This window comes from Hemitrygon akajei, chromosome 9 (genome assembly GCF_048418815.1).
Source record: "Hemitrygon akajei chromosome 9, sHemAka1.3, whole genome shotgun sequence".
Classification (NCBI taxonomy): domain Eukaryota; kingdom Metazoa; phylum Chordata; class Chondrichthyes; order Myliobatiformes; family Dasyatidae; genus Hemitrygon; species Hemitrygon akajei.
Genome location: NC_133132.1, coordinates 54,228,984 through 54,255,980, shown reverse-complemented (window position 1 = coordinate 54,255,980; position 26,997 = coordinate 54,228,984). Strand labels below are relative to the sequence as shown.

General features: G+C 43.2%; 1 protein-coding gene across 1 annotated transcript in view; it reads left to right on the top strand.

Annotated features, from left to right (window-relative positions):
* The window catches only part of plb1 (phospholipase B1), a 181,686-nt gene that overhangs the window by 50,235 nt on the left and 104,454 nt on the right, over positions 1 to 26,997 (top strand). The window contains exons 15-21 of the mRNA XM_073055347.1: positions 6,137 to 6,211; positions 6,367 to 6,447; positions 7,813 to 7,873; positions 20,482 to 20,540; positions 20,624 to 20,697; positions 22,134 to 22,177; positions 26,550 to 26,658. Coding sequence (XP_072911448.1) covers positions 6,137 to 6,211; positions 6,367 to 6,447; positions 7,813 to 7,873; positions 20,482 to 20,540; positions 20,624 to 20,697; positions 22,134 to 22,177; positions 26,550 to 26,658 — 503 coding nt within the window. The remainder of the gene's footprint in view (positions 1 to 6,136; positions 6,212 to 6,366; positions 6,448 to 7,812; positions 7,874 to 20,481; positions 20,541 to 20,623; positions 20,698 to 22,133; positions 22,178 to 26,549; positions 26,659 to 26,997) is intronic.

Below are 26,997 nucleotides of genomic sequence, written 5' to 3'. Positions count from 1 at the left end.
ACAAAGTTATCACAATCCAAGCAACACACACACACACACACAAACTACTGGAGGAACTCAGTGGGCCAGGCAGCTTCTATTGAAAAGAGAACAGTAGACATTTCAGGCCAAGACCCACAGCAGGACTGGAGAAAAAAAGCTGAGGAGTAGAGTTAAAAGGAGGGGGGGAGGGGAGGGATGATAGGTGAGACCAGGATAGGGAGGGGTGAAGTAAAGAGCTGGGAGGTTGATTGGTGAAGAAGATACAGGACTGGAGAATGGGAAGCCTGATAGAACATGGACAGAAGACCATGGAAGACAGAAAAGGGGGGGGGGGGAGGAGCACCAGAGGGAGGTGAGGGGCAGGCAAGGAGATAAGGTGAGAGTGGAAAAAGGGGATGGGGAATGGTGAAGGAGAGGAGGGGGGGGGCATTACCAGAAGTTTGAGAAATCGATGTTCATGCCATGAGGTTGGAGGCTACCCAGACAGTATTATGAGGTGTTGTTCCTCCAACCTGAGTGTGGCTTCATTACAACAGTAGAGGAGGCCATGGATAGACATATCGGAATGGGAATGTAAAGTGGAATTAAAATGGGTAACTACTGGGAGATCCCGCTTTTTCTGGTGAACGAAGAGTATGTGCTCAGTGAAGTGGTCTCCCAATCCATGTCGGGTCTCACCGATATACAGGAGGCCACACTGGGAGCATCGGATACAGTAGATGACCCCAACAGACTCACAGGCGAAGTGCCGCCTCACCTGAAAGGATTGTTTGGGGCCCTGAATGGTAGTGAGGGAGGAGGTGTAGGGACTGGTGAAACACTTGTTCTGCTTGCAAGGTTAAGTTCCAGGAGGGAGATTGGGGGGTGGGGGGGGGGGGGAGAGGGTTGAATGGACAATGGAATCACGTGGGGAAAAGCAGAAAGTGGAGGTGGGGGGGGGGGAGGGAAAGATGTACTTGGTGCTGGGATCCCATTGGAGATAGTGGAAGTTCTGGAGAATTACGCGCTGGACGCGGAGGCTGATGGGAAGGTAGGTAAGGACAAAAGGTACCCTATCCCTGAGGGTGGCGGGAGGCCTTATATCTTCTTCACCAATCAACCTCTCAGCTCTCTACTTCACCCCTCCCCCTCCCGGTTTCACCTATCACCTTATGTTACTCCCTCTCCTCCCCCCCCCCACCTTTTAACGACTCCTCATCTTTTTCTCTCCAATTGAGTTGAAAGGTCTCGGCCCGAGACGTCGACTGTTTACCCTTTTCCATGGATGCTGCCTGACCTGCTGAGTTCCTCCAGCATCTTGTGTGTGCGTGTTGTTTGGATTTCCAGCATCTGCAGATTTTCTCTTGTTTTTTTGTTATCTCAATCTGAGATACTTTGGATAAGATAATTGTTAATCGATGAACTGTTTACTGTTATCTGTCCTTGTGCTTCTTCCTCGTGATGGAAGGCAGTGACTTGTTCAGATCAAAGGGTAAATTCTTTGGATGTTTGCAGATCTGTTTAATTTGAAAACAAAATGAACAAGATTCCATTTCTGATAAAGGCTATACACGAGACTCACATAAATCAGGATCCTACGCCATTCTGTAACGATGACCACCCGCTGAAACCCGGAAAATGATTTCTTCAGAGGCAGTGATTAATATGGTGATATTGCTGATCTTATCAACCCAAGAAACAGTATTAGATGAAAAGGGAACTAAAAGCCTAATGCATACATTCAGCTCAGTTTATCATCTCCGAATGTCCTCAATCCCTTTCGAGCTGCAGTACAGGGACCACAGGGAATATATCAGCCAAATTAGGCTCAACAAGATCCCAGAAACACCAAATTTGATCATGAAACAATTTTTCTTTACTCTAGTGAAGATGGCCAAAGGGCAAACACAGTGGATTCTGGTTAATTGGGCCGTTGGTTATTTGGGGAGGCGGCTTATTTGGGACAACTCTTAAAGAACAAAAGCTAATCAGTAAAATAGCCAGGATTCTCTTCATTTATTTGGGACACAGTGCTGCCTAAATGGAGCACGAGACTGTTGCTGAACAGTTCCCAACTTGCATCAAACGCGCGCACTTGTGTGGCACTACACTGAGCTTAGAGCAAAACGGTTTTTAAATGGTGTCAGTTGCGCGTGCTGATGTTCAAAAACTAGGGATTTCTGTCACTTATATTTGGTGAGAAGTAAGCAGTGAGACAATTCAAAACTGATTTGCTCAAACAGTTCAGGCTTGGAGATGCTGGAAGTGAAAATGAAATGATTTCACTATTTCAACAAGCTGGGAACCATGACAAAGTTGAAGGTATCGACAATCATCTTGAATGTTACAATGAAAATGAAGATATGAAGGCTGCGACCATTTACAGCATTCTATGAAGGCAGTTTACTCTCTATGCTCAGTGTCTGCACTGATTTTTTATTTACAGTCAATCAAAAGAACACAGCAGCGTACACTGGGTAAATTCTCTTGTCGATAACTATAATATACAGTTTTATTGGTAGTGTTCCAATTCATTCTTTGGTACTCAGTTAAATGGTAGCTTGTCTTTGTTATATCTTTTAAACTATTTCTGTGAACGTTTGGCTAACTGGGGCATCTGTTAATTGGGCCAAAGTGTATTGATTCCAATGTGCCCCAATTAACACAAGCACGTACTTACTTACTGCCCATTATGCTGTTGGCATTTAGGGTTCTTCCATCTCTGTCAGTCCTTGGCCACTCAGATGTAGAAGGGTTCTTCATTGCTGTTTCTGTAACAGTTTTGTTTTACCAGTCAGGGTTGTCAGCCCTGAGCTGAACCCCCGAACCTGCACCACTCTTAGTCGGGCCTCTACCCTTTGATCTGTTTGGCATGGGTGTGTCTACCAAAGGCCAGAGCATAAAGCCCTGACTCAGGCAACATAGCTTTCTGGGTCACTGCGGCACATAAGCCTCCAAATCACGACAAGGTCGTGGTGTTCTTGGCAGAAACACTTGCACTATCTTGGACTTTAATGTTATAATTGTGTTGGATCTGCCTGTCTCTGATAATGCTGTTAATTGCTGCAGTGATACTCTGATAGCCATATATCACTGGCCTTTGCTGCTATCTTCATTTTCATCACTGTGACTGTTCCATTTATTGCCATCAGCAACCCTTCACCACACCCTCATTTATTTTCCTCTGGATGGGAACAAACTGACAAAGCCAATATTTTTGCCCATCCCTGATTGCCTTTAATGAGGCCGTGATAAACTGCCCTCTTGAACCATCAGAATACCTGTGGTGAAGGATCCATAGTTTCCCGGGGAAGCAGTTCCCAAATTTGTAGTCAACTCCTAGAACTGTCTCTGTTGTTCTACTATTGCAGAAACAATGTCTGCAGCAGAAGGCTATCAAAATCCTCAAGTCATCCCATTAGATCATAGCTGGCCTATCCTTAACTCTACTTCCCTCCCTCTGTTACATAACCCGTTCCTTTCTGCGCCTTGGGGCGCATCAGGCGGCAACCTTGCTGTTTCATTGGCATTCTTGTCTGTTTTTTATGACGTCAATTTGCTAGCTCAACTTAGCATAGAAGGAACCGGCTGGATTCGAACCCAGAACCACTAGCCCCAAAGTCTGGTGTGGATGCCATTACACCACAAGCCAGCTCTGCATAGCCCTGATTTTCCATTAGCTCTTTGAAAGAGAGGTTGAAAATCAGACTGGCATGATGCTTTAGATAATAATGCTTTTGCTGGGTTTCCTTTAGACTGGATCAGCTCCAAACCTGATGGAAGATCGTTAGCTGAAGCATTAGGCTCTCACTACAGGCAGCCTTTCCATGTGCTTGTCACCGTTGTAGACAAGCAAACTCCATTGTGATGGACTAGTGATAGTGAGTTCTTTGAAACCCATGTCCAAAACAACGAGGCCAGCACAGTGACCGGCCTGGGAACACACCCCCACTCCAGCAACAAATACGCTAACTGCTCACAGACCCATGAATCACACCCCCCACTCCCACTTCCTTGTCAAACCGATGAAGGACCTTGAATCTCTGTAGAGCCTCAAACGCATTCAGAAACTATTGAAAGTCAATTAAACAAGTAAATATTAATTTATTAGATATTTAAAAAGTAAGTTCTAAAAATATACAATCTAAAAATATGAACACAAAAGATTCCACAGATGCTGGAAATCCAGGGCAACATGCACAACAGCCTTCATTAGGTCTCGATCTGAAATGTCGACTGTTTATCCTCCTCCATAGATACTGCCTGACCTGCTGAGCTCCTCCAGGTCAGCAATATATTTTTAAAAATCCCTTTTATGGACAAGGTGTATAGAAACAGGAAGTACTGAAAAAAGCAACACACACAAAATGCTGGAGGAACTCAGCAGGTCAGGGAGCACATACAGAAATGAACAAACAGTCGACGTTTCAGGCTGAAGCCACGAAACAGAAAATACTGAACAGCTCAGCAGGTCAGGTAGTTCTATGGAGAGAAGAAAAGTTAATGGTTTGGGTCCAAGACCCTTCATCAGAACAAGGGAAAAAAAGGAAGCAGGTTAGTTGGAATAATGCAAGAGGCCACACACAGGTAGGTCAAAAGAGGGAGCAGGGCAGGGAATTAAAGGGGCAGCAACCAGAAGATCAGAGTCATTCCTGCTGACTAAACACATATGCCCTACACAGCAATGGTCCTAATCTGCAGCCTTCTAGGGTAAATGCCAAATCCTCCACCCTTCGATGACTCTCTCTCTTTCCGTGTGTACAGAACTGGCCATTTCTATCTGTCATCTTTTTCACTCAGCTGTTTTCAGTCAAAGTTGAGCTTATGCACAATTACTGTACGTGTTTGCAAGGGTGCAATGAAAAACTGACTTGCAGCAGCATCATATAAACAGAAGACAGGCATAAATTGCACAGAGCTAGTACAGTGTTAGTGAAGTCTGGCCTGATAGACGTGTCTCACAGCCCCGCTATTAGTAACACGTTACACAGACAAAGGACAGTCCAATTCTAACAGCTGCATGAATTTATTTCATCTCAGTCAATCTAAGATAATATTCCCTTCGCTTTACCCCTTCCTCCCCCATCTCTGCCGCTAAAAGTTAACTAGTCGTCTCTCTTTCCCGGTTTTGATGAAGGATCTAAGCCCTGAAACATTACCCGTTGCTCTTTTCACAGACACCGCCTGACGTGCTGAATGCGTCCTGCATTTTCTGTTTTTTATATCAGATTTTTTGGCATCTGCACTTTTTTCTATTTTTCACTTTTTACTTGTCCTCACAGCTGGTGGAGCTGCTTGTTTCTGGCTCCAGTGCGCCGGATTCAAAACCGCTCTCCGAACCAGAATCAGGTTTAAAATCACCGGCATGTATAATGAAATGTGCTGTCTTTGCGTCAGCAGTACTATAATAATACATAATAATGAACTGTGTGGAGTTTGCACCTTCTCCCTGTGTCTGATTCAGTTTCCTCCAACATCCCAAAGGCATGCTGGTTGGTCGTTTAACTGGCCACTGTAAATAGACCCCAATGTGTTGGTTAAGGGGGGGGGGTGGGGGTAAATTTAATATCAGTCCGGAAGAAAGGTCTCAGCCCAAAACGTTATCTGTTTGTTCATTTCCATGGATGCTGCCTGACCTGCGGAGTTCCTCCAGCATTTTATGTGTTTTGCTCTAGATTTCCAGCATTTGCAGAATCTCGTGCGTTAATGTTGCTATTTGGTATTTTGGATTATTGCTAAGGTCAGAGACGGTGCTGTTAATTCCGTTCTGGGGACAATCGGTCATCGACTCAGAGAGTAAGGAAATGGGTCCTTCAGTCAATCAACTCTATGCCCACTATCAAGTGTCCACCGTTACCAATCCTATCCAAATCCCATCTTATTCTCCCTCCATTCCTATTAAATCTTCCTGGATGTTTTTCCTTGCATAATCCGGACAAGTTACAGTACCCAATTAATCTACCTACCTGCACATTTTCGGGAGGTGGGAGGGGGCACTGATGTACCAGGGGAAACTCACGCTGTCACGGGGGGGGGGGGGGGAAGCATGCGAACTCCACACAGACAGCACCAGAGGCCAGGTCTCTGCCCCTGAGAGGCAGCAGCTCTACCATCTGTGCACTGTCCTGTTCAATGAGGTTGGCACTGAACATCACATCTCTCTTCCTCTTAACAGCTCGAGCCCGCTGGGCAGAAAAATGAGGTCCTTAAGTTATCACCAGCAGCCCCTCGGTTGCATTGCCCAACCAAGGTATGATCAGACCAATAGTGCTTTCTGTTTTCAGATAGTAAACTTGTTTCTGTGCTGTCAAATTATTTGTCTCATAGCCAACAGCTTATCATATTTACAGTATAAACTGTAGTATTGAATTGCTTTAACTCACTACTGTCTGTTGACTCCCAAAGGAAAGACCCTACCTCTTCACTAATCAGAATAGCAACTACGGGGTGAACCTGCAAGGAGAGGCCAGAGGCTCCAGCTGGGAGGTAAGGAATACAAGAAAATAGCAACAGGAGTAGGTCAGTATTCCCATCAAAACTGTCCCGCCAACAATATGAACTTGGATGATCTCAATTACTCTTCTATGCCAGCTCCCCATAGAACTCCATTTCCTGATCTTTTAATAATGTATATCATTAATGTATAGAATGTCACTGTGCAAAAGTCTTAGGTACACACAGTATACCATATATAGCTAGGGTGCCCAAGACTTTTGTGCGGTTTAGTATTTGTCAACAAGGAGCAGAAAGAGGGTTCATTAGTCTGGTGGGAGCAAACGATGTTGTGAATGATGAGGGTGGAGTGCCACGGGAGGGGTGTGGGACAGGTGGCAGAGGAGGAGTACCGGGGTAGGAGGTGATGCAGGTGCAGATACACTCAGCGCTGAGATATCAGGCAAGGTCATTTGATTCCAAACAATTGGCTTATTAATCATTATAGAATGTGTCTCTGATGCTTCCTGCTCCCTCTCCCTTTTCCCAACCATGATTCCCCTCGTTCCCACTCTCAGTCCACAATATCAGAATCAGGTTTATCATCACTCACCTCTCATGAAATGAGGTTTTTTTTTTACTGTAGCTCTACCATGAATATTTCTAATGATCTAACTTCCACAATCTTCTGGGATAGAAAACCTCTGAGATTCTCTACACTCTTCAAAAAAGTTTTGTATATATTACCATTTTAAATAACGGATGCCTTATCTTGTAACTAGATCTACCCTTTGAGACCCTCACACTGGGGCAAACATTGAACATTAACCCTGTCAAGCCCTTTCCACAAGTACACACCTGAAAAGGATCACACTTCATTCTTCCGAATTCCAAAAAACAGAGACCCAACCTGTCCAGCCTCTCAACCCTCCTCTTCCTGGTGTATACCCTTCACACTACTGCATTATTTTTTGATAAAGTGACCAAAATACTGTATGCATGACACATTCTGTACACCAGTAAAAAAGCACAAGAGGAAACTTGCCTTCAAAACTTGTGCCTTTGCTACCTTCCTCCCTCCCTTCTCAATTCCTGGCCAATTTTACTCATTTCCACCCTAACATATTGAGCATCTTGTTTTTGCAATACACACCACATTTCTAAATTTATCTTGTTTCCCTTTTGCATTGAAAGACTGCTCTCTGCAGCTTTGCTATTGCCAAGTGTTGAGCTTTCAGACATGAGATTCCATCAGGGTGTTCTGCCCAGTCGTATCCAGAATTATTGGGGTAGACAATTTCACAAATCTTCTGGATATCCAGCACCATCTGTTCTTGCACCTTCACTATAATTTGCACAATTAAATTGATGCATTTCTTTGTATTTTCAACTAATAAGTTGCATCTGATTTTTAACCAGGATTTTGGTAGTGAAGTGACTTGCACGGAAAGGGCACCGTCTAACACAGTTCCAGTCTCAGGTATAGTGAAAGTTTATGGTGGGATACCATAAAGAAAGTAAGAAATTGAAGCAGGTGTCTGGCGTTTTCATGACTGATCAATGAGATTGTAGCTGATATTTTATCTCTGTGTCTCTTCTCTGGCTAACCTCATTCCTCTTGATTCTCTTAGTATGTACTGTGAAAAATTATCAATAAGACACGGTTGTAATTAACATATTGACTACAAGTTGAAACTCAATATCCTAGCACAGCTGGGACCTGACTAGTACCAGACAACAAAAGATGCTAAGGTACCAAATTTGCCCCCTGATCATCTTCCTCCAAGCATAGGAACTGTTGTGGCAATTATTGGGTTAATCTTATGCCACTCAGTCAGCCACTCCCACATGGGAGAGCTCACATATTGTACAAACAGAGTATCAATAAAGTTCTAATGATCACCATTCAGGGCCCCAAACAGTCCTTCCAGGTGAGGCAACACTTTACTTGTGAGTCTGTTGGGGTAATCTATTGCATCCGGTGCTCCCAGTGTGGCCTCCTCTACATCGGCGAGACCTGACGCAGATCTCTTCGTCAAGCACCTCTGCTCTGTCCGCCATAACAGACAGGATCTCCCGGTTGCCACCCACTTCAACTCTGCTTTACATTCCCATTCGATATGTCCATACATGGCCTCCTCTACTGCCATGATGAGGCCAAACTCAGGTTGGAGGAGCAACACCTCATATAACATCTGGGTAGTCTCCAGCCCCTTGGTATGAACATTGAATTCTACAACTTCTGGTAATTCCCTCCCTCTCCCTTCCCCTATCACACTTTCATTCTGCCTCCTCTTCTAGCTGCCTATCACCTCTCTCATGATTCTGCCTTCTTCTACTACCCATAATGCTTTCACCTTACATTCCTTCTTCACCTCTCTGACCTATCCCCTCCCTGCTTCCCCTCCCCCACCCCTTGATCTTTCCTCTGATTGGTTTTTCACCTGCACCTTCCCCCTCTCCCCACCTTCTTTATAGGGCCCCTGCCCCCTCCTTCTTCAGTCCTGACGAAGGGTCTCGGTCCGAAACGTTGACTGCTCCTTTCAACGGATGCTGCCCGACCAGCTGAGTTCATCCAGCTTGTTTGTACTTATCAACAAAGCTCAGCTGAATAGCCTGCAAGCTGCGTGCTAGTGTTTCCTCTGCCCTCTCCCTCAAGAACAAACGTGACAGGAACTAAGTGTAGACACTCCCTGGATTGTATAAGGGTTCTGAGAATTGTCCATAAATCAAAGTTAACTTACCAGTACAAATAATACAGAATTTAGTTAATTTTAGATCTTATTTAGAATTGATTAATTAGTATGGATTTGCACTACAGATTCAAGACATTCCAGACCTTAGGAATTCCTGGACCACAGAGTTTTGACCTGTAGTAAATTGTATGTGACTTTGTCACTGCACTCTCTATTGACTATGTGATTCATAGAACAATACAGCACAGTACAGGCCATTCGGCCCACAATTCCTATTATTGGAACCTAGCATTAGATCAGGTAATCTCAAGCCAGTTAGGCAATGTTCTCCACACCTTTCATTGGTAACATATGCTCCAGTCATACAACGCTCCAGGGTCATAGAATCACATAGCATTGAAACAGGCCCTTTGGCCTGTCCACTCCACGTGGATCATGAAACACCCAGTTACAGTCATTCTAAACTCATCCCATTTTGCTCTCCTATTCCCATCAACTCGCCCTAAATTCTATTGCTCATTTGCTCACCGCGGGTAAGTTAGTGTTTGATTGACCTACCAAACTGAACTTCTTGAGGATGTGGGAGGGAACTTGGGGGAAACCCACAGGGCGAACGTGCAAACTCTACAAGAGAGGAGTCAGGATCAAATATCGATGCCTTGAACTGTGAGCAATTCTACCAGCTTCACCACTGCCTCAGCTCTTATTTTTTATTTCCAGTTAAAAGTAAATGAAAATAAGCACTATCCCTGCGAACCTCCAATTCTGGACTTAATGAGATGGTCTCAATTCAGGGTTTGACCATTTAGAGATAAGTTGAGGAAAAATATCTTTATACAGTTGATAGTAAATCAGAGAACTGTGAGCATTCAATCACTGAGTATATTCAGGGCTCATAACAGTAGATTTTTGGATACTAAGGGAATATTAGGACATGCGGATCAGCTGGCAAAATGAACAAAAAGTAGAATGCTGTTAAATACCGGGGAAGGCTTGAGGATCTTAACGAGTTGCCATTTCTTACGCCTTTACTCAGCCTGTTGTGATCCCAGCAGAATTACTGGTAAACAATTTGTTCAAGAGCAATAGTGAGTCCAATAGCAATACCCACTGTTGCCATGGTGATGATGGTGCTTGCATCATTGATGCCCTCTCATTGCTACAGGAATAGTCTCTTGTTGAGGTGGATGAGGGATACCAACTCAGCTCACCCGGGGGCTTCCTCCAATCCTCTTGTAGGCCATGTTAATGAGAGTCTCTGCAGGTTATTTGCTATGTCTGAACAATTTGGCATAAGGAACAGAAGCAGGAATAAGCATTCTGATCCTTGTACCTGCTCTGTCACTCAGTAAGACAATAACTCATGTTTAACCCCATTGCCACTTCCCTGCACTCATTCATATCCCTTCATTCCCTTAGTATTTCATTTGGCTCTTCCCTTATCTCCCACTGCCTGACCCGCTCTAATTCTCCTTGACTTCGCAATTGGTTGAGGGATTCTTAATTCTTACTATGTATAAATGGGTCAAAAAAGATGATTTCCTTACCATATACTTCATATAGGAATGAAATAGTGGGAATGTTTGCTTTATATTTCTTAATGGCACAGAAGACCATTCAGCCCATGGAGTCTAGGGCAGCTCTTAGAGCAATTACATCAATTAGAAACTGGATATAAAGGACACTGAGGTAGATGGAGTTGGTGTAGGAAAATGGTGGTGAGGTAGAAGATCAATGATCTTGATGGATGGTGGCACATTCACAAAGGACTGCCTATTCAATGTCTTCCTTTGCTATGTTAGAAGCCTGCTCATGATCAGCCTTCTCTCTGGCACCCCCTGACCTGGAAGTCTCTGGTGTCATAACAATAATACTGCCATGAGATTCGACACAGCTCTTACATACTGCCTTAAGGGTGTTCTGTTTCCAACAGTCAACACAGCAGAGGATCCATGTTGTGTGTTCAATAAATCTAAATGAACATCCAAGCATTATTCCATGTGATTCAGACAACTTTCATAAGTGTTTTGCTCTAACAATATAAATGTTCCAACACAGGCCGGTTCACCTGGTGACCAGTTCTTGATCTGGTCATAACCGGTTGCTGTTCACCGTGACCGGGCGCTCTGTTCTGCAGCTGTGAGCTCATTATCTTCTTCAGTCTAATGAGCCTCCCCTGTGATCTTTCTGAAACCACCCTGGTTTCCTTGGCTGTGTGGGTCTAGGGAAGACAGCCTCCGGCCCTGCCAAACTCGTGAGATTGAGGCGTGCTCGATCCCACCGTAAACCCCGGTTTGTGTGGATGCTGTGTCATTTGCCTCTGGTCCTGTTACAAATTAATGCCGCAAAATAACAGGCAGTACACTGCATACGATTATATTTAGGAATCTTAACTGAAGGGTTAGTAAAGAATAACAAAGAGAAAATTAAACAGTCAAAAGTGCACAAGTTGGAGACCATCTTGAACTTCTGTCACTCACACACTGAACCCTTGGTCAACATGAATGCCCACACCGCCTTTCGAACATCGCTTACAATCCATCTCGAACAAACAGGTCTCCCACCAGATCGTATTCTGTGACTGGTTCTCCCCAGTGTCTTCTCTCTTTGTCACCTCTCGAACAAAAGCCCCAAGTTCAATCTTATTCTCCTTCACCAAGAAAACCTTCTGCTAATTGAATGACACACATTCCACATCATCCTCTATCTTCAACAATAATCCAAACAGGTTGAAAGCAGAAGAGCAGCTCTTACAGAGCTGCTAAATGAAATATCTACAGTGTAACAGTAAAGATGTGGACCAGGGCATTACATTTCTCTTACTGAATGTATCACCCTCCTCACCCTTCACCCCAGAGGATCTGGGTCATTACGACTATCTTCCATAGGTTTCCACCATCTCTTTGTGGTATCATGGCAGGATATCATCCTGGTTTAAGGATCACACCTCTTCAGCTGTCCTGTCTTTTTCTCTCCTTCTCCATCTGCTATCTCAGTAGGAATTTTGGGATTCAACAGACTATTGCTCCAGTTCAGCAGTTCCTGTTGCTGGGCTGCATGAGAAATGAACTCTGACACTGCCAACAGACTGAGCTATTCATCTCTGTGTGATTTGTCTTCTCTCAGAAGCAATGGCTGTCTTTTTACAACATTGAATTGTGGAATGTGGTAATGATGCATTCTGTGTGAATTCTTGTGTCACTATAAACTTTGAAAATTCATGTAAAGTCAAGTGTGCTGTTGTCTGTCATAACTAAATCTGAAATATCATAGTCTGAACCCTCAGCTTGTGAGTGTCGGCTGATGAGGTTCTTTGAATTAAGGTGGTCTACTTCCAGGGTACTTCCAGATGTCTCAGCAACTTGTCTTTGACCCCAACCATTAAGAAACACATTGTTACCTTTGTCCAAGGTCCATCCATCACAAACCTGATGAACAATAATCCTTCAGTAAATGCCGAAGCCATGTAAAACATGGAAGTGTGGGCCAAGACTGGATTGGACTTCCTGTTGCTTCTTTGGCTCCAAATAACTGGATAAGGTTTTTGTTGCAATGGATGTGATCTGTTTCCTGTAGCTTCTTCCTCAATGACTTCTATTCGTTGACAACCCTCACCTAGGCTTGATGTATTGATCTGTCCTACAATGCATGGATCTATGATGTAGCTAGTAGCAAAAGAAAACCAAATTTGACATATCTGTGAGGTTATTTCTATATAGTATCTGTACAACTATAGGTATCCCTTTCTAATAAATGAATACAAAATCTGTCCAACATTATAATAGATCATGCTACTTACACTTTATCGTGCTTTAAATCTGTGTAACACTTCTCAAAAGTAAGTCAACGTTCCAACAAACTCACAAATTCGATATAACATGCACAGACTACTTTTAGGTAGCATGTTCCATTATACTGCCTCCAACGTCGAGACTTCAGTTAGTTCAATTTTGAGAACGTAATACAGAACAGGACTTGTGGTGTACTGAAAGGTGTTGTAGGATAGTGAGACCTTGTGTTGCAACTACATGGAGCATTTAATTGAAAGTGGGTACACACATAGCAGGTGGTGGGGTGGAGAATTGTCTCTATCAGTTTCTTCGCTCCACTAGGTTGTAGATCACCCTTTGGCAAGGTGTAGCACCTGCTTAGTTCCCTGATCAGGGTCACATGAAGCCATGGGAGCAGGTGGTGGATGGTCGTATGAGCAGCCGGTGCAGATCACAAGTCCTCAGTATGCGGTCACTGATGCCAGGCAGACAATCTCTGCAGAGTATTGATAATGGCCGGAGTCACCCATCTTGTAAAGACACTGCCCAGTAGAAGGCTATGGCAAGCCACTTCTGTAGAAAAATTTACCAAGAACAATCATGGTCAAGACCATGATCGACATAGACACAGCATATAATGATGATGAAAGTGGAGAAGAAGGCTTTTTTACATATAATGTTTACCTTTCTCAGAACATTGAGAGTAAGAATTAGGATGTCATGTTACACTGTAGAGGATGTCAGTGAGATTGCACTTGGAGTATTGTGTGTATTTCTAGTTACCCAGCTATAGGAAGGCTGTCATTGAACCAGAGGGAGTTCAGAAAAGATTCATGAGAATGTTACCAGGATTCTGGGGAGTTTGTGTTCTAAGAAGAGACTGGGTAGTTTTGCACCTCTTTCCTAGATCAAATATATAAGATCATGAAGGTCATAGGTAACCTGTTTGGTCACAGTCTTTTTACCCAGCTTAGGTTTAAGGTTAAGAGGGAAAAAAATGATCTGAGGGGTAAGATTTGCACACAGAGTGTGAAAGGTATTTTGATTGAGCTGCCAGAGGAAGTGGTAGAAGCCAATCCAATTATAATGTTTAGAAGACATTTCGCTACAAACACAGATTGAAAAAGTTAAGAAGGCATTGGTGAGGCCGAATTTGGAGTATTGTGAGCAGTTTTGGTCACCGAATTACAGGAAGGATATTAATAAGGTTGAAAGAGTGCAGAGAAGGGTTACAAGGATGTTGCCGGGACTTGAGAAACTGAGTTACACAGAAAGGTTGAATAAGTTAGGACTTTATTCCCTGGAGCATAGAAGAATGAGGGGAGATTTGATAGAGGTGTATAAAATTATGATGGGTATAGATAGAGTGAATGCAAGCAGGCTTTTTCCATTGAGGCTAGGGGAGAAAAAAACCAGAGGTCATGGGTTAAGGGTGAAGGGGGAAAGTTTAAAGGAAACATGGTGGGGTGCTTCTACACACAGAGAGTGGTGGGAGTGTGGAATGTGCTGCCAGATGAAGTGGTAAATGCAGGCTCACTTTTAACATTTAAGAAAAACTTGGACAGGTACATGGATGAGAGGCGTATGGAGGGATATCAGCCAGGTGCAGGTCAGTGGGACTAGGCAGAAAATGGTTCGGCACAGCCAAGAAGGGCCAGAAGGCCTGTTTCTGTGCTGTAATGTTCTACGGTTCTATGATACCATCCAAACAGACAATTGAGCAGACAAGTTGATTGGCATGGATAAGTTGGGGTACAGGGCTTGCTTCTGTGCTGTCTGACTCAATTAATCATGACTCTAATATCTGTTATTACTTTCAGTGATAAAGATTAGCTTTATGTGTCACATGCAATGTTTGTGTCAAAATCAAATTAGTGAGGATCATGTTGGGCAGCACACAAGTGTCACCTCACTTCCAGTGCCAATATAGCATGCCCACAATTATCTAACCCTAACCCAACATCCTTGGAATGTGGGAGAAAATCAGAGCACCGAGACGAAACCCACAGGGTCACGAGGAGAACACATGAGCTCCTTACCGATAGTGGCATAAATTGGAGCCCGATCTTACAGAAGGCACTGTAAAACATTGCATTAACCACTAGGATACAACACTGCCCATGTACTCCTTGGCATGTTTTGGATAAAGTTGGTGAGTTATGCTTTAAGTTTATTCTGAGCTACTGACAAACCTGCATATAGCCATCTTCTAATTTAGGAAGTCTGTGACCTGAGAATGCCTTGTCCTTAAAATTATTGGTTTACCAAGAGATGGCATAAGATGATGCATATCTGCAATGGGCAGTTTAATGACTGAAGGAAATATACTGTAGTTTACAGGAGATGTAGTCATGATACTGGATTAACTCATGACAGGAACTTTGTTTTTTTCTTTATAATTGTGTTCTTTCTTGTAAAATTGTGTATATTTTATTTTTAATTTACATTATCTTGTGAATGCTGTTATATATGGCAATCCACACCTGTGACGCTGCAGTGAGTTTTTCATTGCACCTGTGCGTATGTATACTTGTGCATATGACAATAAACTCGACTTTGACCTCAGATAGCCATGAATCATATTTGGTGACCCTTAACTTGAGAGTTGTGAAGGATTGATGCCTCCTTCCACCTTTCCAATACAATAGGGACAAGTGATGTTCCCCAGAGGGCATGTGCCTCTTCCACAGGCAGGGCAATCCCAGCAGCTGGGATCTGTGTGATCCCAGCAGGTTTTCCCAGCAGATTCCCTCCAGTGACAGGAAAGTGAAACATTTTCAGACTCTTAAGAAAATCCAGTGATTATTTGCTTATCCATGAAGATCAATGAGGATCCATTACAGAAGGTTGTACAAGACCAAGCTTTGTGGTGTGTTGGTCGGGGTGTGACATGCAACAAGACAACAACATTCAATAATGGTAAAGAGTAAAGAATTATATAAAGAATAAAGTTAGAGGTTAAAGTAAAGATGTGGAATGATATATGCATAAGTTTATAAACACCAGGCTGCATTTACAATGTACTTCACATTGTAAAAAGTGGTTTCAATTGTTTACAGTGCTGTGACAGGAATAATAGGTCAAAGGGGAGGGGGAGGGAGGGCTAATTAGAATGTTTGATCACATTTACTGCCGGGGGAAGAAACTTTTAAGATGGCATGAGGCTTCTGTTTTAAAAGCCTTGTAGCCCTTTCCAGAATGGAACTACTGTGCTGGTCTGAGGAAATAGATCGACTTTACGTGACTACTTTGAGTAGGTAGACTGGTTCTCATTCAAAGACTCAGCAGCCAGCCAAGATGAGTATGTCCCCACTATCACAGACTTTATCAGCAAGAGTGCAGAGGACTATGTAGCAAAGAGGTCTATCTGGATGTTTCCAAACTGGAAGCCATAGATGAACCATGAGATCTACTCCCTACTGAAGTCCAGGTCTGTGACATTCAAATTAGATAAACTTGATCTATACTTCCACCATGATTGTTCTCAACAATGGAGCTTAATCAGGTGGAATCCTCAATCCCCTACTATACCTCTTATAAACGCATAACGGTGTGGCCAGCCTCTGCTCAAATTCCATCTACAAGTTTGCAGATGATACCACAAAGTGTGCCGTATCTCAAATAATGATGAGACAGAGTACAGGAAGGAGGTAGAGAGCTGAATGACATGGTACCATGACAACAGACTTTCCCTCAATATCAGCAATACAAAACAACTGATAACTAGCTTGAAGAAGGAGGGTGGTGCACACTCCGCTTTTGCATCAATGGTGCTAAGCTCGAGAATATTGACAGCTTTACTTTCCAGGAGTGAACATCGCCAATAATCTGTCCTGGTCCAACCATGCAGGCACCATGGCCAAGAACACTCAGCAATGCCTTTACTTTCTCAGGAGGGTAAAGAAAGTTGGGATAACCTCTTTTAACCTCACCAGTTGTTATCAATGCATTATGGAAAGCATCCTAGCCGAATGAATCACGGCTTGTACGGCAACTGCCCAAGGCCATAAGATACTGCAGAGGGTTATGAACACAGTTCAACACATCAAGGAAACCAGCCACCCTTCCATGGACGCTGTCTACACTTCTTGCTGCCCGGGTAAATCAGCCAATATAATTAAAGATCTCACACACCCCAGACATTTTCTCTCTTCCCCCTGCCTTTGGGTAGAAGATAAAAAGTCTTAAAGTATGTAGCGGTAAGCTCACGGGCAGCTTCTCTCCTGCTGTTATAAGAATACAGAATGGTTCTTTAGTGTAATAAGATGGTCTCACAGTCTAACTCATTGAGGCCTTGCACTGTTGGCTCCCTGTAACTGTAACACTGTATTCTGCATTCTGTTAATTGTTTTTCCTTGTACTATGGCAGTGCATGTGCTGGACTGAACCATATGGATGCAATACAAAACAAAGTGTCATCACATGACAATAATAAACCAATTTTATCTTGGGAGAATAATTTACAGGGTTCTGAGGAAAGAGTGATTGATGAGGATGTGATTGCTCTACATGGAATCAGTGAGGACTTAATGGACTGGGTGTCCTCCTGTACTTAATGACTCCACAAATTTTAATTTATCAGATTTTCAGCAATGTGTAGAGCCTTTATTCACATCCTGGATGTTAATATCTCATCCTTAAACCAAAATGTTCTCAAGGAGTTGACAAGCTATATTCTTGAACTGCGATGGTCTAAACGATGAAATATCATTGCACCCTGGTAAATGTGATTAGTGTGGTTGAAGCATTACAGTATTGGTAATGATTTATTATTACCATATGCACAGGGATACAGTGAAAAGTTTTGTTTTGCATGCAATCTAGACACATCATTCCAAGCACAACTACAGTCGGCCCTCCTTATCCTCAAGGGATTGGTTCCGGGGCCCCTCGCAGATACCAAAAAACACGGATGCTCAAGTCCTTTATTCAACCTGTGTCAATGCGGTGGACATTAGGACCCAGCGGCGAGCTCTGAATCCGCAGTGTTTCTGTTCACAGAAATAATTATGATCACGATCGAAAATAAAGTGGAAATAATAAAGCGATCAGAAAGAGGTGAAACGCCATCGGTCATTGAAAAAGCGTTAGGCTACAGTCGGTCAACGATCGGAACTATTTTAAAGGATAAAGTGAGAAAGGCCCTGCCCTGATGAAAGCTACAATTATTACTAAGCAACGCAGTGGTTTAATTATTGTGTTTTGGGTTTATGATCCTCCACATCAACCAGGCACAGATGGAGAGCACACTTGATAGCGGTCTGTCACTGGATGGAACTCGGGAATTTCCGTTCCTGAGCCCGGCACTGAAACATATGTTCTTAAGTGTTTTATATGCATAGAAAGGTAAAATATATACTATATACTAAGACAACCGCTTGACTAACTGACGCTAAATAATAACGGATGTACCTGTTCCGACTTACTTAGTAAGAGAACTTACGGTTTTTGTGATCCCCATCCACAGTAACCTATGCACATCCTCCCGTATACTTCAAATCAACTCTAGATTATAATACCTAATACAATGTAAATGCTATGTAAAATAGTTGTTATACTGCATTGTTTAGGGAATAATGACAAGAAAAAAGAAGCCTGTACATGCTCGAACAACAAGTGCTGGAAGAGCACTTCCGGGTTTTCGCGATTTGCAGTTGGTTGAATTTGCGCATGCGGAACTCGCGGATAAGGAGAGCCGACTGTGTATTGAGATAGAATAAATGGAAAGTAGTCTTGAATCTAGTCACAGAGAAAGTGCAGTGCAGGCAGGCAGATAAAATACAAGGTAGATTGAGTAATCAAGAGTTCATCTTTATTGTACATGAGGTCCATTCAAGAGTCTTACGACAGTGGGATAGAAGCTGTACTGGTGCTTCTCTGTCTTCTGCCCAGTGGAAGGGGCAGAGAAGAGAGAATGGCCTGGGTGGGAGGGGCTCTTGAGAACGCTGGCTGCTTTCCTGAGGCAGTGAGAAATGTAGATGGAGTCGGTGGAGGGGAAGCTGGTTTCCATGGCAGATGCTGGCATTGCCTGTGGTGACACACTCAGGAAGAACAGCAGATTTCCTTCCCTCCAGTACACGCGCGAACCAGACTGGTTAGAGTTGAGCAAGTGTCACTATCGAAACTAGGTTTTCATTCAAGAATGCTTAATTAATTAAGTTCTAAACACTGGTGGGATTTGAAAATAATTTTAGATCTTTAGTCAATGTCTCTGAATTACTCGTTATGTTACAGGGTTGCTATGCTGCCGTGACCTCAATTGGCTCTTTGTTCATTGAGAGTAAAGTATGCTCTCTGTTGGTTAGCATTCCACAGTAATTCAAATTTCTTAGTCATCAATTAATCCAAGGCAATCTTTGAAACCATGGCAGCTCAGATAGCATTCATAAAATCATATGTGTGATTTTTCAGTGTCATTATTTCAACTGACTCATCAGACCTGCTTCTTCTTCTTCTTGGACCCTTCGCTTCCAGTGAAGCATAGGCCATTGATGACCTCTCATCTCCATCGTCCAAAGTCGATGGTATGAGGAGTTCATCGATGTTTCTATAATCCATTGTATCCACTGTGCAGGGGATTGGCCTATACAGCTTCACCAGAGGCCTGTTGGCTGACCTTACCTGTTTCCGCCTCTCACGATGGGGACGTAGGGTTGGACTTTGAGAGGCCCGGGCCTGCTTCTGGAATGGACAAGCTGAAGCACGTTTTTAAAGGAACTCTCTACCCAGTTAGATTAGAAATACAGTGCTGGACAGAAAATTTGCTCGGCCTCATGCATGGGCAATGGTCTGCTGAAGCTCTCAGGCCTCAATTATTTCAAAAAGATAAACTCTTGATCTCCCAGACTATCTTGTCGGTCCCTTTCACTTTATTTGTCTCCCTGCAATGAACTTTCTCTGTAACTACATTTTTTTTCTTCATTGTTTTCTTTTTACCACCTTAGAATAATTATGCATGGAATAATCTGTCTGGATGGTAGACAAAGCAAAAGCTTTGCACTACTTATGACAATAATAAACCAAACCAATGCCAGTGATGACTTCATTTCCGACCTAATTTTCAATGTACTTGCATGGCCATTTTTAAACCATTACCATTGACATTACTTCTCGAAAAACTTTCATAATAACATTAGTAGGAAAAACAAAAGTGTTGGAAACATTTGGCAAGATTGATAGAGAGAAATACTAATGCAGAGTTTGCTGACTTCTGCACGCTGGCTGAATGCCCGACTAGGTGTGATCCTTCATTGATTCTATTATGGTTATTAATCTATTATGGATTATTGAGTATGGCCGCAAGAGAATAAATCTCAGGGTTGTATGTTGTGTCATATATGTACTCTGATAATAAGTTTTCTTTTAACTTTGAAAACCAGCATTTCAGGTTGATGTCCATTCTTCAGAAGCGTTGAAGCATCATTGACCCAAAACATTAACTGCGTTTCCCTCTCCACAGATGCTTCCTAACGTGCTCTGTGTTATATTTCATGTTTCCATATCTGAGTTTCAATTAGATATGATATTTGGTGGCCTGTGTGGCTCGATTACTATGTCGCAGTTGTTCTAAGTATTGTGGTTTAACAGTTACTCATGTCCAATTCTTTTCCTTCCTCCACCAGTCCATGAGCTCAGACCAGCAGATATAAAGGTGATCGCTGCCCTCGGAGATTCTATCACAGTAAGTTCACACAGTGCCGTCTATTGTACAACTCAATCCAGTTCTGTTTATGATTAACTAATACCTTCTGTCTCATACTCCAGGCAGGTAATGGGGCTGGAGCAAAGCCCAATGACCTAATTGGAGTTCTCACCCAGTTCCGAGGTCTTTCATGGAGGCGAGTAACTGTTTTGCTGACCCTTTTTCAGTTTAGCTTTGTAATTAAGACCCCACTATTCTTATATTTTCTTACAACACAGGAGAAGGGCATTTGAGTCTTTGCCAACTCTCAGTGCATTCCCATCATCCCTCACATAATGCTCTCTCACATACTCATCAGCTCCGCTCCCAAATTCCAGAATCTCCTATCCTTGGGGTGATTTGAAAGGCCCAAGTAACCTCCCAGCCAGTACCTGCTTGGGGTGTGGAGGGAACTGGAGACAAAATCAATGCCCCCTGCAATCTCCGCCCAAACACCACTGAAGGCCAGCATTGAATCCAGGTCACTGGAGTTGTTGGGTGATGTCAGCCTGATTTTATTGTGGATCTTGGTGCCACACTGTTGCCATTCATTCACTACTAAATCGCATGAATCACGCTGCCGATCTGAAGCCAGGTCCCTGAGTCTTATTCGGAATCTCCAAACTGAATTTTTTGTTTATTGGAGCTTCAGGTGTGTTTGTCCCACCACTGTCAATTACTCTTAAACCCACCCAAAACAGTTCACAAGAGACACACCAAAGCCAAACAATTAGCATTAGGGCAAGGGTCCCTCTGGTTTCTCTTGTACCTTTCCACTTCCCACGACTCCACAGGCCTCTGAGCAGCCAGTGCGTTATGTCTAATGTAGTGGAAAAACTGCACAGCAAGATCTAATCAACTCTGTGATCATTGCCAGATACTCACTTTGGTGCAGTTGGATGACCAAAGATATGGGCCAGGGAACTTTAGAGAAATCTTCCATTCTTCTTCAGTGTAGTATCACAGGATCTCCCATGTGCATTTAAGGGAGTCATAGATTCATTGCAGGGAGGAATACCCTTTAGCACAATTCATCCATGTCAGCAAGACATCTATCCAAGCTAGTATAATTTACCTGCCTTTAGCCCAACTTTGGTTCAGGATCTCATCTGAAAGGTCGCACCGCCAGTCTGCCCCGATCGTGCCTCCTGATGGGACTCAGTCCTGCCACTTTGTACCTCAGAGGTTGGAACTATTGTCAACTGAGATGCCACATGATTAGGAAGAGAGGAAACAGTAAGGAAGGAAACTCCCTACTTACCAGTTCAGCTGCAGGCACAACTGTCAATGGTACTGTCTTACAAAACTTTCAGTGCTGGAATTTAAGGGATCTCAGATGATTGTGGAGAAACAGAGGGCCTGGGGCCATGGAGGGATATAAATAATGGCAAGGAAATACTTACGTTCACGAGCAAGGAGTAAGGCCCATTGCTAGACTGGTAGGTCTCAATGTGCAACCAGTAAGAAGGCAGAACATGTGACTTTTTTTTTACCCCAATGTCCAAGGGATTCAAGCAATTTTCCTCCACTAAGACTTGAATTTTATTGTATCTGGAAATAATGAGAAACATCTTCTGCCTTTCTGTTACACAGTATCGGAGGAGACAATAATATAACAACTGTCACCACTCTGACAAGTAAGTGAAGCACTTTCTATCCAGTTTACTTATTTATGGCCTTATTAACCAGGATACTTACCAATAGTTATACCATAGGACCATAAGACCCTCGATGGACCGAATGGCCTACTTCTGCTCCTATATCTTATGGTCTTAAGACATTGGAGCAGAATTAGGCCGTTCAGCTCATTGAGGCTGCTTTGTCATTCCAGCCTTATTGATTTATTATCCCAGCCAACCCCATTCTGCATTAAATATACCCAATGACTTGGTCTCCACAACTGTCCATGGCAATGAATTCCACAGATTCACCACCCTCTGGCTAAAGAGATTCCTCTTCATTGTTGTTGTGAAGAGATATCTTCCTTTTCTGAGGCTGTGCCCTCTAGGCCTAGACTCCCCCATTCCGGGAAATATCCTCTCCACATCCACTCTATTGAGGCCTTTCAATATTCCATAGGTTTCAGAGATCTCCCACTCATTCTTTTAAACTTCAACTAATACAGACCCAGAGCAATCAAACACTCTTCATAGATTAACCCTTTGTTCACAGGATCAACCTTGTGAACCTCTTCTGGCCCTTCACAAATGCCAGCACATCCTAAGGGGCTCATAACTGCTCACGATACTCCAAGTGTGGTCTGACCAATGCCTTATAAAGCCTCAGCATTATGTCCTGGTTTTTATATTCCAGTCCTCTCGAAATTAATACTAACAATGCATTTGCCTTCCTTACCACTATCTCAACCTACAAATTAACCTTCAGGAAATCCTGTATGAGGACAACCAAGTCCCTTTGCACCTCTGAGTTTTGAGTTTGCTCCCTGTTTAAAAAATAATCTATACCTTTATTCCTACCAGATTGCATTGCCATACACTCCCCTTCACATCTGCTACTTCTTTGCCTCCTCTCCTAACCTGTCCAAGTCCTTCTGTAGACTCCCTGCTTCCTCAATGCTACTTGCCAGTCCTATCATCAGCAACCTTGGCCACAAAGCAATCGATTCTGTCATCCAAAACGTTGACATATATTGTGAAAAGAAGCAGTCCCAACCCTGACCACTGTGGAACACCACCAGTCACCGGTAGCCAACTAGACAAGGCTCCTTCAGTCCTACTCTTTGCCTCCTGCCAGTCAGCCAGACTTCTATTCCTGTCAATACCCTTCCTGTAATACCATGGGCTCTTACCTTGTTTACCTGCCTCATGTGTGGCACCTTGTCAAAGGCCTTCTGAAAATCTAAGATATCCCCTTAAGGAAGCCATGTTGATTGTGGCCTGTTTTGTAATGTATCTCCAAGTACCCCAAAACATTGTCTTTAATAATGGACTCCAACATCTTACCAACCACTAAAGTCAGGCTAACTGAATCAGAATAGAATCAGGATCAGAATCAGCTTTAAAATCATTGGCCTATATCATGAAATTTATTATTTTGTGGCAGCACTCCTTTGCAACAGAATATTATGATTTGCAATGAACATATTCAGTGTAATACTATAATAGCATTTACAATAAATTACTATTACAATATAAATTACAATAAGAATTATATATAAAAAAGAAAAAGAAAAAGAAAATTAAATTAAATAAGTCGTGTAAAAAGGGAGGGAAAAAACACTGAGGTAGTGTTCATAGGTTCATTGTCCATTCAGAAATCTGATGGCAGAGGAGAAAAACTGTTCCTGAAATATTGAGCATGTGTCTTCAGGCTCCTGTACCACCTCCTTGATGGTAGCAATGAGAAGAGGGTATGTCCTGGATGCTGGGGAGTCCAGAGCTCGTGATGGAGCTTAGAACATCCTGCAGCTTTTTCCGATCCCGTGCAGTGGCTGCACCATACCAAGCTGGGATGCAATCAGTTAGAACGCTCTCCACGGTACATCTGGAGAAACTTGTGAAAATCTTTGGTGTGATACCAATTCAACCAGAAGTCCAAATGAAATATAGCCGCTGTCTTTGTAATTTCATTAATATGTTGGGCCAGGGTAGATCCTCAGATATGTTGGCTCCCAGGAACTTGAAACTGCTCTCTTTTTCCACTTCTGATCCCTTGATGAGGACCAGTGTTCATTCCCTCGACTTTCCCTTCCTAAATTTCACAATCAATTCCTTGGTCTTACTGACGTTGAGTGCAAGGAGCTAACTATAATACCTAGGCTGGCCTCTATCTTTCGTATCCTTCCTTTCTTAAAGAGTGGAGTGGCATTTGCAATTTTCCAATCCTTTGGAATCATTTCAGAATCTAGTGATTCTTGAAAGATCACTACTAATGCCTCCACAATCTCTTAAGCTACCTCATTCAGAACCTGGGGTGTAGTCCATCTGGTCCAGGTGATTTATCTACTTTCAGACCTTTCAGTTTCCCAAGCCCCTTCTCCTTAGTAACAGCAACTGGACTGGCTTCTGCTCCCTGACATTTTTGTCAGGCGCAGTTTTGGAATTCTGCGAGTGTTTTCCATCTTGAAGACTGAAACAAAATACTTATTAAGTTCCTCTGTCATTTCTTTGTCCCCCATTACTACCTCTACAGTGTCATTTCCAGTGGTCTGTTATCCACTCTTACCTCTCTTTAACTCTTTATATATCTGAAAAATAATTGGTATCCTCTTTGTTATTATTGGCTAGCTTACCATATTTTATCTTATTTTCCCTTTATGACTTTTTTAGTTGCCCTCTGTTATTTTTTTTAAAAAAGCTTCCTAATCCTCTAATTTCCCTTTTTTTTGCTATATTATATACCCTCTCTTTTGCTTTTATGCTGACTTTGACTTCCCTTGTCAGCCATGGTTGCCTCATCATCCCTTTAGAATACTTCTTCTTTGGGATGAATCTATCCAAGGTCTTCTGAATTACTCCCAGAAACTCCAACCACTGCTGTTCAGCCATCATCCCTGCTAGTGTCCCCTTTCAATCAACTTTAGCCAGTTCCTCTCTCATGCCCTTTGATCTACTGTAATCCTGATACATCTCACTGGGACCTCTCAGCCCATAAAGCTTCACTGGGGTAAGGGGGATCTTTCCCTCCTTTCCATCCTTTCCCTAATTGAGCCAGCTATAAGGAGGTAGGAGAACAGCTTTCATTTACTTGGTGCCAGGAACCATTGCTGCTCCTAGATAAAGGGACCTAGAAGTTCCTGGCTTTTAAGCCTGTCCTGAGGTTTCCATTGAATGGAGGGGCCTGCTAAAGTCCAGGAATGGGAGCAGAATGCCAAGCTGAGAACTCCGCGACACAATTTCATTATCCACCATCACCCTCCTGGAACAGTGGGAGGTGTGTCTGTGGGAGGTATCAGGTCAAGATTGTCATCATCAGCTCAAGTACGAGTGAGGTACAATGAAAAACGTACTTGCAGCAGCAGCTCAGGCACGTAGATACAGACAATATACAGAAAATAAATTAGACATAAATTATACAGTGGAATGAAAATGTGCAAAGCAGACATTAGGTTAGGAGTCTTCCCATGAGCCCTTATTGTCCGAGAGCAGAGGCAGGTTGGTTAGGGACCTTTTGTCAGGTGGATGCTGGGTGCAGGCCCATCCCATTCTCTCATATACTTCAGTAAGCTCATCAGTGATAGGTCAGAACCCAGTCTCAGAGCTGTCATGAATGCAAGGCTTGTCTACACACCGCAATCTGACAGTTGCGACTTGTGGGGTGACCTTGGTTGTGGGGTTTTATCACTGTGAACTGAACAGTTTCCCATTATCTGGTTCTGAGGAGTAGCTGCCATCCCACAGGAAGTTTGTAAGGTGGTTAGACCTCTTCACTCTTCCCTAGCCGGGGTCTCTCCAGGCTGCTATATAAGGAGGATAACTTGTAACCTTTGACGACCTCATCCATTCAACGTAAGTGGCAATATTCAAGTATCAGAACATTTGGAACTCCTGAATCTGGGCACGATACCTTTCACCTTTTCCCCATAAACATTCTGATAATTGGTTTATCTACAGCTCAATCTGACAGCACTCCTCCGCCATGTGGCCAAGGGCAACACCATCCGAGTCACACGGCCTTACAGAGTCACAGATCCATACAGTGCAGAAGCAAGCCCTTTGGCCCATCTGGTCCATGCCAGCCATCTCAGCTACTCCATTTGCCTGCATATGGGCCATATCCCTCTAAAGCTTTCTGGTCCATGTACCTGCCCAACTGTCTTTAAAAAGTTGTTACTGCATCTGCCTCAGCCACTTCCTCTGGCATCTCTTTCCACAAGTGTAACACCCTCTGTATAAACAAAAGGTTGCCCCTCAAGTTCCTTTTAAGTTTCCAACATACTGGTGATACTTGTGTCAGGCGCTGATATTAGCGACAATGTTTTATTGACCTTCTTGGTTAGCCGGTATTGAGAATCCACTGACTGAATTTTCAATTGGATTTCCTATTCAGACATTCTCCGAGAGTTTAACCCTTCCTTGGTTGGATATTCCACTGGTACTGGTCGTCAAGACACCCCACAGTCTTTCTTGAACCAGGCCGTTGCAGGATCTGTTTCTGGGTAAATATTTTCCCTCTGGATTCTTACCTGGTTATGTGGTCAGGTCATTGTCTTGTTATTAAATGGGGTGTCCTATTTTCAAACACGCAGGTGTTTAAACATGGAGCACCTGGGCCTTACACTCCCAGGTTATTACGTACTGTGTCTGGTTTGTAAACCGCCAGCTTATTACGGGGGCTGTCTGATCTTTACACACCCAAGTTACTACATGGGCTGCTTGGTCCTTACACACCTGGTTTACACACAGGGAACCGCCACAATGTGCAGTGCAATAATGACCCAGATAGACCATTCTGGTGACGTTGACTGAGCAATGAATATTGGACAAGAAGATGGGAG